The sequence below is a fragment of the Gavialis gangeticus genome, unplaced genomic scaffold (genome assembly GCF_001723915.1).
Source record: "Gavialis gangeticus isolate Ggan-Ray unplaced genomic scaffold, GavGan_comp1, whole genome shotgun sequence".
Taxonomy (NCBI): Eukaryota; Metazoa; Chordata; order Crocodylia; family Gavialidae; genus Gavialis; species Gavialis gangeticus.
Genome location: NW_017729024.1, coordinates 54,662,900 through 54,677,328, shown reverse-complemented (window position 1 = coordinate 54,677,328; position 14,429 = coordinate 54,662,900). Strand labels below are relative to the sequence as shown.

Below are 14,429 nucleotides of genomic sequence, written 5' to 3'. Positions count from 1 at the left end.
CCTCGCTAAACCACTATACAAACAATGTCTTAGTACATTTACTGACTGTGGACAAGGCTGTAGAGTGGGTTAGTTGGTTGCAAGTTTGCTTTATGTATCACAGAATTATAGCAAATTTAGGGTTGGAAGGGACATCAGGAAAACATCTAATCCAACCCCCTGTTCTAAGCAGGACCATCCCCAAGCAAATCATTCCAGCTAGGGCTTTGTCAAACTGGATCTTAAAAACCTCCAAGGATGGAGATTCTACTGCCTCTCCAGGTAACTTGTTCTAGTGCTTCATTACTCTTAGAGATTTTTTTCCCTAATATCCAACCTAAACTTCCCTTGCTGCAACTTGAGACCATTGCTCCTTGCTCTGTCATCTGTCACTGCTGAGAACAGTCTACTCCATCTTCTTTGTAACCACCCTTCAGGTAGTTTAAAGGCTGCTATCAAATCCTGCCTCAGTCTTTGCTTCTGCAGACTAAATAAACTCTTTTCCCTCAGCCTCTCCTAAGAATATGTGTCGCAGGCCCCTAACCATTTTCATTGCCCTCCACTGGACACTCCAGCTTGTCCACATCCTTTCTGTAGTGGGGGGCTGTGGCAGGGCACTGTAGGTGCCTGCCACTTTAAGGCCCTGGAGCTGGCAGCCGCCAGGTGCCTAACGAGGGTAGCCATTTTAGGTTCAGGGCTGCCCATATCAACAAGGCAGTTTGGCTGCTGGAGGCCAGGCAACAACACTGCCTGGCCAGAGGGCTGCTGAGTTTCATTCGGAGGTAAGGGAGGAGCTGTAGGGGATGGTAAGGAGGCTCCTGGTCCTGGGCATGACCTAAAACTGCACCCTGCCGGGAGTGAGTGGCCTGGTGGGGCTCCCAGTGGTGCGGGAGCCCCCAGGAAATGCCAGGCCAGTGATCACCCTGGTGAAAGGCGGGCCAGGGCGCTTTAACCCCTAGCCCTCACCTTCGGGTGAATTCATGTTCCATCGGAGGTAGTAGTACCACAGTCTGCTGCCCGGGGGGGAGTGAGACTCCCCTGCGAGACCCTGGGGCACCAGTCATGGTGTGAGGTACCCCAGCTCCCCACATCTGGGAAGGAGGGCCCAGAGGGGGAACCCCGGGAGACAGTGAGAGGCTAGAGACTCCAACCTGAACGAGAGAGTACCCTCGACTGGCCCATGCTGGGGCCAGGGGTTCTGACTGGCCTGGAGGTGGGCCAGGGCTGGTAGCCAAAGGTCCTGGGGGGACCACACCCAAGAGGGAAAAATGGCTTCAGGGAGCTACATAGCCTGTATGAAGGCGGATGAGGCCACCTGACCAGAGGACTCTAGGTTGGAGTCCTGCAGTAGGATTCTGGGGCCCGTTGTGTGGGACTGGTGCATATTAGAACATCATGATGTCAGCTGCGAGGCTTGGGCTGTGGTGTAGGGGAGGAATGGAGCAGCAGATGGCGCCCCCTGGCAGCGGGGCAGAAAATGGGCAGTCTCCTGCTTAATTAACACCTCAATTAATTAAGATCAAGGTGTGGCGGGTGAGAAAGCAGGTGGTTAGCCTAGAAACAGGTGGGCGGGCTGTGGGGAGACCAGCCCTGATTGGCCTCCTGTTACAGGGGCCCAAAACTGGAGACGGTGCTCCAGATGTGGCCTCTCTAGTGCAGAATACAGGGGAACAACTACTTCCCTCAATCTGCTGGCAACACTTCTACTAATGAAGCCCACTATGTTATTAGCCTTCTTGGCAACAAGGGCACACTGTTGACTCATTCAACTTATTGTCCACTGTACCCTCTGCAGAAAAGGACCTAGGGGTGCTGCTTGCTCCCAAGCCTGTAGCAGTGCCTGGCATTCTTCTGTCCTAAGTGCAGGACTTTGTACTTTGTTTTTGTTGAACCTCATGAGATTTCTTTTGGCTCAATTCTCCAAGTTGTCTAGGTTACTCAGAATCCTAGCCCTACCCTCCAGCGTATATCGACTACTCCCACCTTGGTGTCATTTGTGAACTTGCTGAAAGTATGCTCCATACCATCTTCCAGATAGTTAATAAAGATATTGAATAAAACCAGCCTTGGGATTAACCCCTAGGGCACTCCACTTGATACTGGCTGCCAACTAGACCTTGAGCCATTGATCACTACCTGTTGAGCCTTAGGATTGAGCCAATTTTCTTTTCACCATACAATTCATTCATCCACCCCATACTTTCGTAGCTTGCTTGCAAGAATGCAGTGGGAGACCGTATCAAAAGTCTTGCCAAAGTCAAGGTATATCACATCCACTTCTTTCCCTGCATCCATAGAGCCAGTCATCTCATCGTAAACAGCTATCAGGTTGGTCAGGCATGACTTGCCCGTGGTGAATCCATGCTGACTGTTCCTGATCACTTTCTTCTCCAAGTGCTTAGAAATGGATTCCTTGAGGACCTGTTCCATGGTTTTTCTGGGGACTGATTGGTCTGTAGTTCCCTGGATCCTTCTCCTTCCCTTTCTTAAAGACAGGCACTATATTTGCCCTTTTCCAATCATCTAGGACTTCCCTTGATTGCCACGAGTTTTCAAAGATAATGGCCAGCGGCTCTGCAATCACATCAGCCAATTCCCTCAGCACTGTCAGATGCATTGCAGGTGGCCTCATGGACTTGTATGTGTCCCAACTTTTTCTAAATACTCCTTAACCTGTCCTTTCACCACTGTTGGTTGCTCACCACCTCCCCAAACTGTGCTGCCTGGTGCAATAGTCTGGGAGCTGACCTTGCCTGTGAAGACTGAAGTAAAAAAGGCATTGAGTACTTCAGCCTCTTCCTTGTCTGTCACTAGATTGCCTCCCCCATTCAGTAAGGGACCCACACTTCCCCTGACCTTCCTCTTGTTGCTAACTTACCTGTAGAAACCCTTGTTACCCTTCACACCCCTTGCTAGCTGCAACTCCAGTTGTGCTTTGGCCTTCCTTATTTCTTCCCTGCATGCTTGAGCAATATTCTTATGCTCCTCCCTAGTCATCTGCACAAGTTTCTACTTCTTGGAAGCTTTCTTTTTCTGTTTAAGGTCACTGAAAGATTCTCTGCCAAACCCAGCTGGTCACCTACCATATTTGCCATTCTTCCTGCACATTGGGATGGTCTGTTCCTGTGCCCTTAGTAAGGTTTCTTTTAAAGTACAGCCAGCTCTCCTGGATTCATTTCCCCATCAGACTGACCCCTCAGGTCATCCTGCCCATCACTTCCCTAAGTGAGTCCAAGTCTGCTTTTCTGAAGTCCAGGGTCCTTATTCTGCTGCTCTCCTTTCTTCCTTTTGTCAGGATCCTGAACTCAATTATCTCATGGTCTCTGCTGCCTAAATTACCATTCAGTTCTACATCCCCTATCAGTTCTTCCCTGTTTGTGAGCAGCAGGTCAAGAAGAGCACGGTTCTTAGTTGGCTGCTCCAACACTTGCACCAGGAAGTTGTCCCCAATGCTCTCCAAAAACTTCCTAGATTGCCTGTGCAGTGCTGTAGTGCCCTCCCAGCATATGTCAGGGTGATTGAAGTCCCCCAGGTGCACCAGGGCCTGTGACCTGGAAATTTCCTCTAGTTATCTGTAGAAAGCCTCATCTGCCTTATCCTCCTGGTCCGGTGGTTTATAGCAGTAGCCCACCATGATATTATCCTTGTTGCTCTCCCCTCTGACCTTAATCCAGAGACTTTCAACAGGCCTTCTCCAGTTTCATACTGGAGCCCTGAGCAGTCATACAGCTATCACTTCTGAACATCAGCTGATTTTAAAGGGATGTTTAAAATTTGCTGTTTCCATGGTGTGGTTTAGAATTACACCTCTATAAGCATACACCTGTGATCAGACATCTTGGTTTAGGGATAAAATTTGCTTACTTGTGTGGGTAGGGTATATATCGGTGTTTATATTGGAAATGTGCTAAGATCAGGATGAGGCATATGGCTCTCATTTAGCCATCTAATTAGGACTTAATTCAGCAAAGCCCTTACTTGAATTGATAGTACGTCCTCTGAACATGAGCAAGGCTTTGTAGTTTGAAAGGTTCAGTCCTGGATTAGACCCATAATTTGGAAGACTGCTACAGGTAAATTATTCTTTGTTACTAATTATGGCTAGAAGCATTTATCAGTAATGGCTCTTTAATATTGTGAAGCTTTTAGCTTTTGACTTTACACTACTAGCAGCGAAGCATTCTTGTAATAGTATGGAAATCATGGCTGGTAGCCTAGCAGGGCATTAACCTCCCCCCCCCCTTCTTCCACCCTCTGTCATCAGGGAGTTCTTATTTCATCATTCTCATCCACTCCTCCATCATGTGTCTAAACTTAGCTTGATTAAATGTATGCAAGAAAAGCTTATTCACTATATTTCAGTCTAATTTTGAAGTATCTACTTTGGCATTGTTTACTGCTTATCTTAGTTAAAATGCACTTACTTTTATTAAGATTGCACCAGAAGCTACAAAACACTTACGCAGAATGTGGGCAACTCTGTTCCCTAATTAACAGGGTTTGTAGAATTCAGGGCTGAATGCTTGGTGCAAGTTTGTGGAGCAGCTCTAAAACACCTAAATTACTCTTGTTTTTGTTTGCTACTACAAATCTGTGGGCATGGTATTCAAAATAAAAGCATTTTGCTGTAGCAAACGTAAGTGTGTAACCTGAAGGTGAAATGGGACAATTATTAGTGCAGTGTATAGACTTACACTGTACTAAACCATTTATGTGGGTGGCACTTGTTACGTGTATTATGCAAGCTTGTCTATGTAGATTGCTTGAAAAACTGAAGTTTTCTTATTTAATGTGGTATGTTCTTTTTTTAGGTAACTATGATGTTAACACCATCTGCAATATCTCCATTTGCTCCCTTTGAAGCTGTACTGGGCCGTATGCTCTTTGGTTGGCAACACCCTCCATCTAACACGAACAGCGAAGCCAAATTATCTTCCCCTAGCACCTCTTCATCCTGTGACACCCCTTCCACTAGAGAGAACAGTGATGGTGCTAAGAAAAGACAAGTGAAGAAAGTGGAATAACTGGCTAAAAGTTTTCATATTCTGTTGTGGCCATACTACTCTAAGACCATTCTATTTTTCAAATGATGTGAGAAGAGAACTTTTTAAGAAAATATATGCAGCAAGAATGGCAGTTGTAGGTGTTGCACTGTTGTAAGGTGGCTAACCTTAAGAGTAATTTCTGTAAACTGCAAATTAGATGTTGCAAATCTGTATCATGTTGGATTTTAAGTGGTACTGATTAAGATTTTTATAGTATTGATTTTACTGAATGAAATTTTATTGTTATTTTTATATTTATGAATTTTTAAATGGTAAAAGCTAAATAAATTTGCCAACAAAATATTTTTCTTTACCTTTCTGTAATATCACTATTTTTACAGCCATCATTTTCATTGAAATGGACTTGCACTGCCAACTATAAAAAGTACCATATTCCAAAGTATGAAAGGTTCTAACAGTTGTCATTTAAATTATGTAAATTACAAATATTCACATAATATGAATAAAGTGGAATCTTTTTTTCCCTGAACAACTGTGGAAGTGTACAAAAAGAGACCTTTAATGAGAAAAATACCTCTTATTAACATCATTTTGTTGCACTAGCAACTAATTAAAGCAAAGGCTTCACTTCCTACTTGCCAAATAAAAGTAAATGCTTTCACTTTTATAAAAATAAACAAACAAACAATTTGGACCTGTAGCTAGTTAACATGTCTCCTGTTTACTTAGGTTAACACTGTTACTTGCAAGCTCAATTTCTCTTCTGTCCTGCATGCAGTAACAATATTACATTGCTAATTTATCCCTTTTAATTAAGGTATGTAATCTGTAGTATCTTCCTCCTTTGGTTTTGAGTAGACGTGTTGGCATGGAATCTTATCCTCTATGTGCAACACCATTATCTTCTGCTTTCTGAACTCGGCTTCCTTTTACAAGGAGGAAATGATGTATTGCAAGTAATATCCATTTTTTTCCAACCTAAAAGTCTTTACTACCTTAACTGATTCTGTTTGGAAGAAGATAAATTAGGAGCTAGCACTGGTTGAGCAATTTTCATTGGTGGTAATGGGGAAGAACTTTTAGTTGTCCTTGGTTTCTGCTGTATTTTACTACTTCCTTTTTCTTGCTTCTTGTTTGCATATTATTATGGCAGATTACATTTCTAGTAGCTAGTCTTTCAGTTCTAGATTATCTGTAAAAGCTGTCATGTAAGTGGCAATACCACAGTGCATGTTTTCTGCATGTCAGGGTAGGCATCTCTGTTTGATTTGTTTATGTCACTGGTTGGTATGATAGGCCTTTGGGTCTCTCTTGCCTAGGGTCTTACCCCCTTACAACATCGGGGTGCGATCTTGAGGGTAGCATTACCTCTATGTCTTGTTGGTTGTCCCTCTCACCTGCCACATCTTGATGTTCTTCTTGGGGGAGAGTCTTTGCAGGTATCCTGTGCAATCTCACTCATTTGGTTTCTTTGTTGGAGTTCCAACCTCCCTTTTACCCCACCCTTACTACATCCAGGGCTGCAACTGGCATTGTTGTCTACGAGTTCGCTTGCCTGGTTAATAGGTTCTTACCCATGCTGCCCTTTTGTAAGCTATCCTCCAGCCATTGGCTTGTCCTCAGCAGTTCTCTGGCCTGGGCCAGCATCCCCGCAACTAAACTTATCACTGCTTTGAGTAAGGCAGTTCTTTAAACAATAACTGAGGAAATTAACTTATCAGCCTCCACTGGTATACTCTTGTGGGCACTAGGTTCTCGCCACAAACTGAGTTATAGGGTTCTTCAGCATCCCACTGTACCCCTCTGTCCCAGTTGGGCCCTCTGGATACCTGTCCCATTGGCCATTGCTTCCAGCCTTGATGCTGTCTGGGGCTTTGTGCCCCACCTTGTCTCTAGGGCCTCAGCCCTCCAGAGGGACTGCTCTCCAGCTCCCTTTTGGGCTCAAATAAGCCTCAGAGCTGGATGGAGCTTCCCCACCAGGGCTTCTGTCGCCTCCCAGCTCCTGTCCCCAGTATTCCCCACCACGTACCTCTGGGCTCCAATGCTGCCTGTCCTGTTGGAGCTCTGAGGCCTCCTGTGTCCCTCTTCACTGGGGTGCACAGCTGGTTTAGCTCTCTGGGTGAGCTGCTTGCGATTTTCCAGCCACTCTTCACCGGGGCGCACAGCTGGCTCAGCTCTCTTGGCTAGCCATGTGCGGCTTCCCGGCTCCGCCCTGCCTCAGCATGTTTTCTCCCACACCAGCAGCAATCATCTCCAGCTGCTTGCCCTCTGCCTCTCTGGAGGTCCTTTATGGCTCCACCTTCCTGGTGAGGTGCTCTGGGGCACTCTTCCCCGGCTCCCTCCTTTCTGCGGCATTTCTTCGCCGCTTCTGGCCCTCACGTACGCCACATTGCTCCTCTTCCGGCCTGCTCATCCTCCGGGCCCCACTCTCTTCGGTGATCTGTAGGCTCAGGCTGCTGAGGAACTGCTGTGCCAGAGCCAGCATCATTTTCCCTGCCATGCAGGAAGGGGAGAATGGGGAAAACCCCCACTGATGGTCTCTTTCCCCTTCACAGTCTAGTTTTCACAAACTTAATGTGTGTCTAGTGAGGACTCCAGGGGAAGAGAACAATGTGGATGCAAAAGTGCAGTCCACATCTGAGAAGGGACCACAGGTAAAGTCTAGTTATCAGAGTAGCTGAGATGGATACATCTAAAATTGGGAAGGAAAAGTTTTCGGGGTATATGTGAGTTTAGATGAGCTCAGCTTTAAAGTAGAACCTTCATAATTATGTACCCATTGTAGTGACCAACATTAATTAATGCTTTTTCTTCCTTTTAGTTCTAACCAGATTTGCTGAGAGAACACTGGGCCTAATTGTTCACATGAATCAATAACAATTGCTAAGTAAATTCTCTCAGTTATACCTTTTTGAAGATAGTGCGGTTAATTCAGGATTGCCAAGGGCCAAAGTGACTTGCAGATGAAGGGAAGAACGTGTGGCTCGGTTGCAGTGCTAGGTTGGTTTGCAGGGCTGGCAACTAGGGAAAAACCACACAAACAGGCAGATGGATGCCCTGGTACTACAAGTCCCTTCTTCAGTGAGTTGAACTTCTAGAAATCTTCAAATTACGGCCAGTATCTGAACACTGGTTAATATCTTATGCCTAGTGTAGTAAAACAGATTGCTTCAATGTAGAAAAGAAAAATAAGCTCACTGCCCAAATCTGGTCTAGTTGCCAAGAAGACAAAATGAGGATCATTTTTGCCTTGTAATTTTGGAAATTTCTTTTCCAGTAAGTAACTGTCACAGGGTGACAGTTTTATACAATTCTTTGGTGATCTGGGACTTTGGATACTCAGGCTGCAAATTAACAGGCAGCTAATGTTTTAATAGCACCAGCAAATATTGTTCTTGTGACATTTCTAAAACTTTTACATGCCTCATTTTCTTAAGAGATGCTTTTTAATGTTGTGATCAAGTGTTCAATAATTGCATTTGATACACTGCGTATGAGCTGCTGAACTGCTGTATGACTGTGAAACATTAGCCGACGTCTGGATACTTTTTGCCCAAATGGATCTGTGAAAATGCGTTTAGGACTATTCTTAAATAAGTTTACAATGATATGAGACTGAAAATATGGCTTTCTTTGTATGAAATATGGACTTGTGAAGATGATTTTGTTCTTATTAAAGAAGTGGAAAATGTTTCCTGCTTTTCTTGATTACACTTTTTGAACAAATAGAACAGTCCAAACCTATCCAATAATGTATGTTCTATTTAAAAAAGTAAATGGAAAGATAACATCACATCATAAAACAAGTGTTTCCCTTTTGAGATGGACCTTAAATATTTGCTTTTAAGGGCTTAATAGTGGGATGCTTGGGGAAATGTTCCAGATGAACAGAGCAAACTACTTCAATTTTAACTACTTTTGAAGGTGGCCACTGCATTTGGGAGCAAGGGGAAATAGCTGGATGCTGAACATTCATCAATATTTAAAGCTTATTGCATCAGCTATAGTATCATGTGATGTATGCTGAATAACATGATGGTGGCTTTAGCAGGAGGCATTGTGATTTTTGAACCTGAGGTAGCACAGCAATCCCTCCTCTTCCTGTCTAGCCTTCACTCCCCCCTCCCCCCACCATTTTTTTTATACTACTATTTGGCTCTGGGTTTCTTCCAACATGCAAGCATGTCTAGCTGCATGAGTTTTCACTTTGCTTTCTGTATGCTTCATACTTGGAAGGAATACGATAAGTAAGTCTGGATTATCCATGTTCTTAGGTTGCGTTCTTCACCATGAACGTGTTGGCTAAGTACAGACCATCAAAAAGCCCCAGGCTGAATCAGTTCAATCTTTGTAGATTTCTCTCAGCCACATAGACTGAACTGATAATAAAGTGAACTGATACTCACTTTTGAAACTGGAAAGGCAGCCAGATTCCTTCAGTGTCCCATGCCAATAGCCAGGGGATACCAGAGCATGCCTCCCACCCTGCCAGCCACTGCCTAAGGCACCTGAATGCAGCTGAGCAGGGCTTGTCTTTGGCTGCCAGCATATGTCTTCCCCAACCCCTTATTATCCCCCCAGGGGGCAACAGTCCCTCCAGCCTAGGGCTGGCCAGATTCCCCAGCCTTAGTCAGGGTTCCCTGTCCCTGAGCCTTACCTCTGGTGCAGAGAAGGGATTCTCCCCATCCCACCCCTCAATATGGCCCCACTGGGCTGACAGGCACAGGGTAGGGAGCAGAGATGTTACTACGTCAGCTCTGTGAAGCAGGGGTGCAGGCCAAGGGACCCCAGCAGGCTCTAAGGTGAAAAACCTTGCAAAGGAGGCTTTCCCCTCCCCATGCCTTGCAGATTGCAGCTGGGCATGGGCTGGGGCTGGCTTGGGGGAGGGGTGTTCCCTGCTCCCCCAGGTCACAGGGACAGCAGATGAGGGGTGAGACTAAAGTGATTCCAGCCCAGCTTGAGGGTCTGTGAGGAGGGGTGATAAGCTTTCCCTCCCCTTGCGCTGTGCAGACCTGTGCTAGGGGGCCTGGGTTCTGTCCCCTATCCCACCAGGCTGACGGGGACAGTTACAAGCTAGGGAGTAGAGGCTTTACTGCCTCCGTTCTCTGAAAGCAGGGAGGTGGGCCCAGCCCTGCTCCACTGGAGCAGACAGCACAGCCCAGGGCTGCAGTGTCCTGGTATTCTGGGGGGCTGTGAGTTAACTGGCATCGGGAGGGTGTTTGGGAAAGAAATTCCATAAACCAGTTTGATATAAATCAGTGAAATCTGATACTACATCCATCCAGGTTTATCTAAACCAATTTTGGCCATTTTGAAAGCAGTTTTTGTGATGAACTTCTGCTTTGTTACAGGTTTATACCAGTTTCTGATCGCTTAAACTGGTTTATGTGCAACTTCAGTCACTAGCTGTTGAAGCTTGCTTGCTAACAGTTGAATACAAACTTTAGGCTTCAAGTTTATCTTGTGTGATTTAGGGTTTTTTTTTTCCCCTTAGTAGTTTATTCCCAAACTAAACAAATAAATAAAACCCTTAATCTGTACTAGGATGCCTATACCAATTGACAAGTTGAAGGATTAAGTTGTGCAGGTATCTTCTTTTCTAGCTATAATCTGCAGTAGATCTTGTATTCTCTTCAGGGTCACCTATCTAGCTATTATGCTAGCTAGAGCCTGAATAAAGTACTCTGCTTTAGTCAGATCAGCACAAGGAAGGGTGTATCTAGAAACTATTTATGTTCACTTAGATATAATAGTTTTTATTAAACTCATCCTTTGCTAATACAAAGACCCACATAGCAGGATTCTTGAACGTGTTTAGAGCCCCACAGCTTTCACAGTGGCTCTCCACGGGCATGCAGATCTGTGTGTTTGGATCAGATCGCAGCCTTGGGATGTAAATAAACAATAAGTATACCTGAGTACAGAGCAATGTCAAAGGATGGGTAAAGTGATACATGTAGGCAAACTTTGCCAAAAACCTGAACCTGAATGTGACTTGAGGATGGCATTTATTAACTTTAATAAAAGTATTTCCTAGTGGGGAGGGGAAGGGGGAGGTGTTGATAGAACTCAAAATACTAAAACCCGACAGACTGCTTTTTTTCCCCTCTCAGCTTGGCTAACACAAGAATTTAATGGATGTTTTGTGTGATCTTTATGGATTTTCATTCTACCAGGCTACTGTATTCCTTTGAATATAATATGCCCTTGAATTTAAGATGTACTTGCAAATCCTGTTTCTTTTTTTAAGAAGAAAAAAAAAGCTTCGGATAGAGAAACATTTACAAGGATGCAACCTCTATGGTGTATGGTCTTAGTTTTTGGTCAGATTTGATGATGCAAAATATTTCTTCTAAAATGTACTGTTTTTAAACAAGTGTCACATTTTAAAGGAATATGATAAGTAGGTGTGGATTATCCATGTTCTTATGCTGCACTCCTCACCTTGAACCTGTTGAGGCTTGCTTGCTAATATTTGAATATAAACTATGAATAAGTGAAACTGGATATGAGAAATGTAATATTCCTGAGTAAATAATTAAGCCCCCAAAGGGCAAGCAAGAAAAATAATACTGAACTGCACAACATAAGGATCATAAAATGATGCCCAACATTACTGGGAATTATGTGTTCATAAAAGGACACAAACAGATGGGAAAAGGGCTTTAGTGAAAGCACTGAGAGACCATTCATGGCACCTCTTGGAGAAGGCCAGTTCTAATTTTTCACTTGTTTTTTGTCTACTGAAAAGTAAGAGCAATTCTTCTGGTGCAAAGAACTCTGAAAGACCATAACAGGCCAGAATGCTTTTGACACTTTGGATTCCTGTTTGAAATCTATGGGTTTATCTTGTGAATCATGTGGAGGTGTTTACATACCTAAGAGCATTACTATATTGAGTACCCTGTGGCATCCTTAAGTGAGTCTGAGGGCACCCTGGTTGGGAATCACTGATCTATAAGGAATATAAACAAAGAGCATACTGCAATTCTTGTACTCTGATTTCAACACACTTCTTGCAGCTTACATAAATAGCATTAGAAAAATGTGGTGGCATATTGATCACACCGCACTTTCTAACTAGTGGTCTCTGCCTACATTGGATTAAGTTGAATGCTGTTGCAGAAAATGAGATTGTTCATATTTTTTAAATGAGATCATTGGATGCATTATCAGTCTTACTATCACGCTTTCCTCAAGAATATATGTACGGTTCAATAAGAGATTAATTCAGTCCTGAAATTAATTACTACATGTACTGGAATGTAACGGTTACAATTCAGATTTTCAAAGAAGTATTTGAAAGGTAGCTTCTGACTGTAAGACATGCACAAAACGGTGTATTGTTGTGTATTCTGTCAATCCAAAGGAAAATTTCTCTACAGAGGTCAATTTTTGCTCTGTGTGTGCTGTGACACAGGTCATTTTTTTTTTTGTAATACAGTAGTTGAACAGAAATATCAAAATTTTATTTCCAGTCAACTAGAAATCTTTGTTTCTTGTTTAAAATGAAAACAATATTAGTTTCAGTTGTTTATGAGGCTAACAGAAATAAAGGGGACAGGTTCATAAACTGCCTAAGTAAACTTGAACCCATATCTTCCAAGAGTGTACTCTGTGCACCAGGCACTGAAGTATTTTGCTGTGTGGTGTTTTCAGTTTTCCCTGTTCACATGGCCATTTTTTGTAAACATTTACATAAATCAGAGACTGAAACTTAGGTGTCCCACTTCTCAGGCAAATGTCCTAACCCTTGGGACTAGACTGTCTGCCAAAAAACTTCACCCAGGTGTGGCCCAGAGATATCTGTAGAACTCCTAGCTAGTTACTTAGAAGGACTGTCCCAGAACTACATGTATTGGACTCTGAAATTATTAAAATAGAAATAATCTGCTTTCCTTTTCAGCTGGTTATAGTCATGTGTTTAATCTCTATTGTTCTTTATTGCATGAGCAAACATCTTGAGGGGAAGCCAAGATGAAGGAATGAATTATGTATTTACCCAAATCCGAGACTACTTTGAATTTAAGATGACCCTCCAATCAGATTCAATATATGGAAAATGAATAATGCTGTTATAATTATCCATGTATAAAAACCAGTTATTGGAGGGTCATCTTAAAGTCATTCCCCACCCCGCCTTGCTGCAGTGGGGAAACAAGTGGCAAGAATGAAAGTAACTTGGCGGGGAGGAGGAAGCAGATGGCCTTCTCCACACTCCTTGGCCCCTGCTGCCTGTTTTCCCCAGCACCTCCCCTACTACCTTCCCCACCTCCTGTTGCCTGCTACCTCCCTAGCTGCTGCTTACCCTGCAGGGTTCTGGCCCCAGTCCAGCCAAGCCTGGGAGCAGCAGTTTTGATGGTGGCAGCCCTAGCCCTGGGACTGGTTCAGAGTCGGGGCTGGGGCCAGGGCCAGAGATGCTTTGGCTGCTGCCACAAGACCAAGTGGGGCCTGGAGCCACAACTGAGGGTAAGAAACAGGGGTGGGACAGGAAGGAGGGAACAGAGGTGGCAGGGAGAGGCAGTGGGCTTTACTCTGCAGCTAATTCGTCTACTCTGCGGTAAAGCATATGTGTAGACATGGCCACTAGTGTGTGGCAAAAGCAAGGGGAGCAGGTTTGGTGGGGGAGGGGTTGAGGAAGAGGCAGAGGTAGCAGCTACAGCTCTGATTTCAAGCCCAGGCCAGGGCTGGAGGAGCAGCAGCATCCACCTCCCCACCCCCCAGGCTTTTACACAAATCCAAAGATGAGAGTTTTTTCCCCTATGTTGTATGTGGAAAAAAATCTCTCTCTTGGATTCACATAAATAGGTTATTTCTGAGTGTATTTAGTTCCCCAGTCACTTTCCTCTTTTGCAGAAGTGACTTCCTTTGTCTACCTCCTGCTTCTGTGAAAGTTTGCTCCCGTGTTTACAAGTCTCCTTCTGCTGGCTAACAATTTTATTGCTCCAGGGAAACACTAGGTGAGGAAGGAGGGGCTTTATTTCTAGTCCAATCTGGTGAAGAGCTTTACTGGAAAAGGGAGTGGGACCTTGAAATGGACTTTGGGCTTGACACTGTGAAGTGACTGAAAAGAATACAGTATGGGGTAACACAGGGTAACACAATAACACCAGTTATTTCTGCCAGCCTGTGTTACTGAGCAAGTGGGCATCTGAATTTTTAACTAGCTGCAGCTCTTTCAGACTGTGTGGCTTCAATCCTATTATTAGGATGGTATTTAATATATTTTTAGCTCTCTTAATGTAGTGCAGCAGCTGGAAATGTAGAGAACCAGCACCGTGTGATCTGCCAGCTCACAGCAGAGTCACCAGCAAGTGTTCCATGGATTCTAGTCTGGTAATCAGTAAATCACAGATCCCCTTAGCAGATACTTGAAAAGGTTCATGGCACCTATGTGGATAATGTGTAGAAGCACAGCCTGTAGGCCAATTACATTTTTACCAT

At 44.2% G+C, this 14,429-nt stretch overlaps 1 protein-coding gene across 1 annotated transcript in view; it reads left to right on the top strand.

The window, feature by feature from the left end:
- TMEM38B (transmembrane protein 38B) overlaps positions 1-8,678 on the top strand; it is a 45,176-nt gene extending 36,498 nt beyond the window's left edge. Inside the window, exon 6 of the mRNA XM_019517090.1 lies at positions 4,791-8,678. Coding sequence (XP_019372635.1) covers positions 4,791-5,003 — 213 coding nt within the window. The 3' untranslated portion in view covers positions 5,004-8,678. The remainder of the gene's footprint in view (positions 1-4,790) is intronic.
- The last annotated feature ends 5,751 nt before the right edge of the window (positions 8,679-14,429 follow it).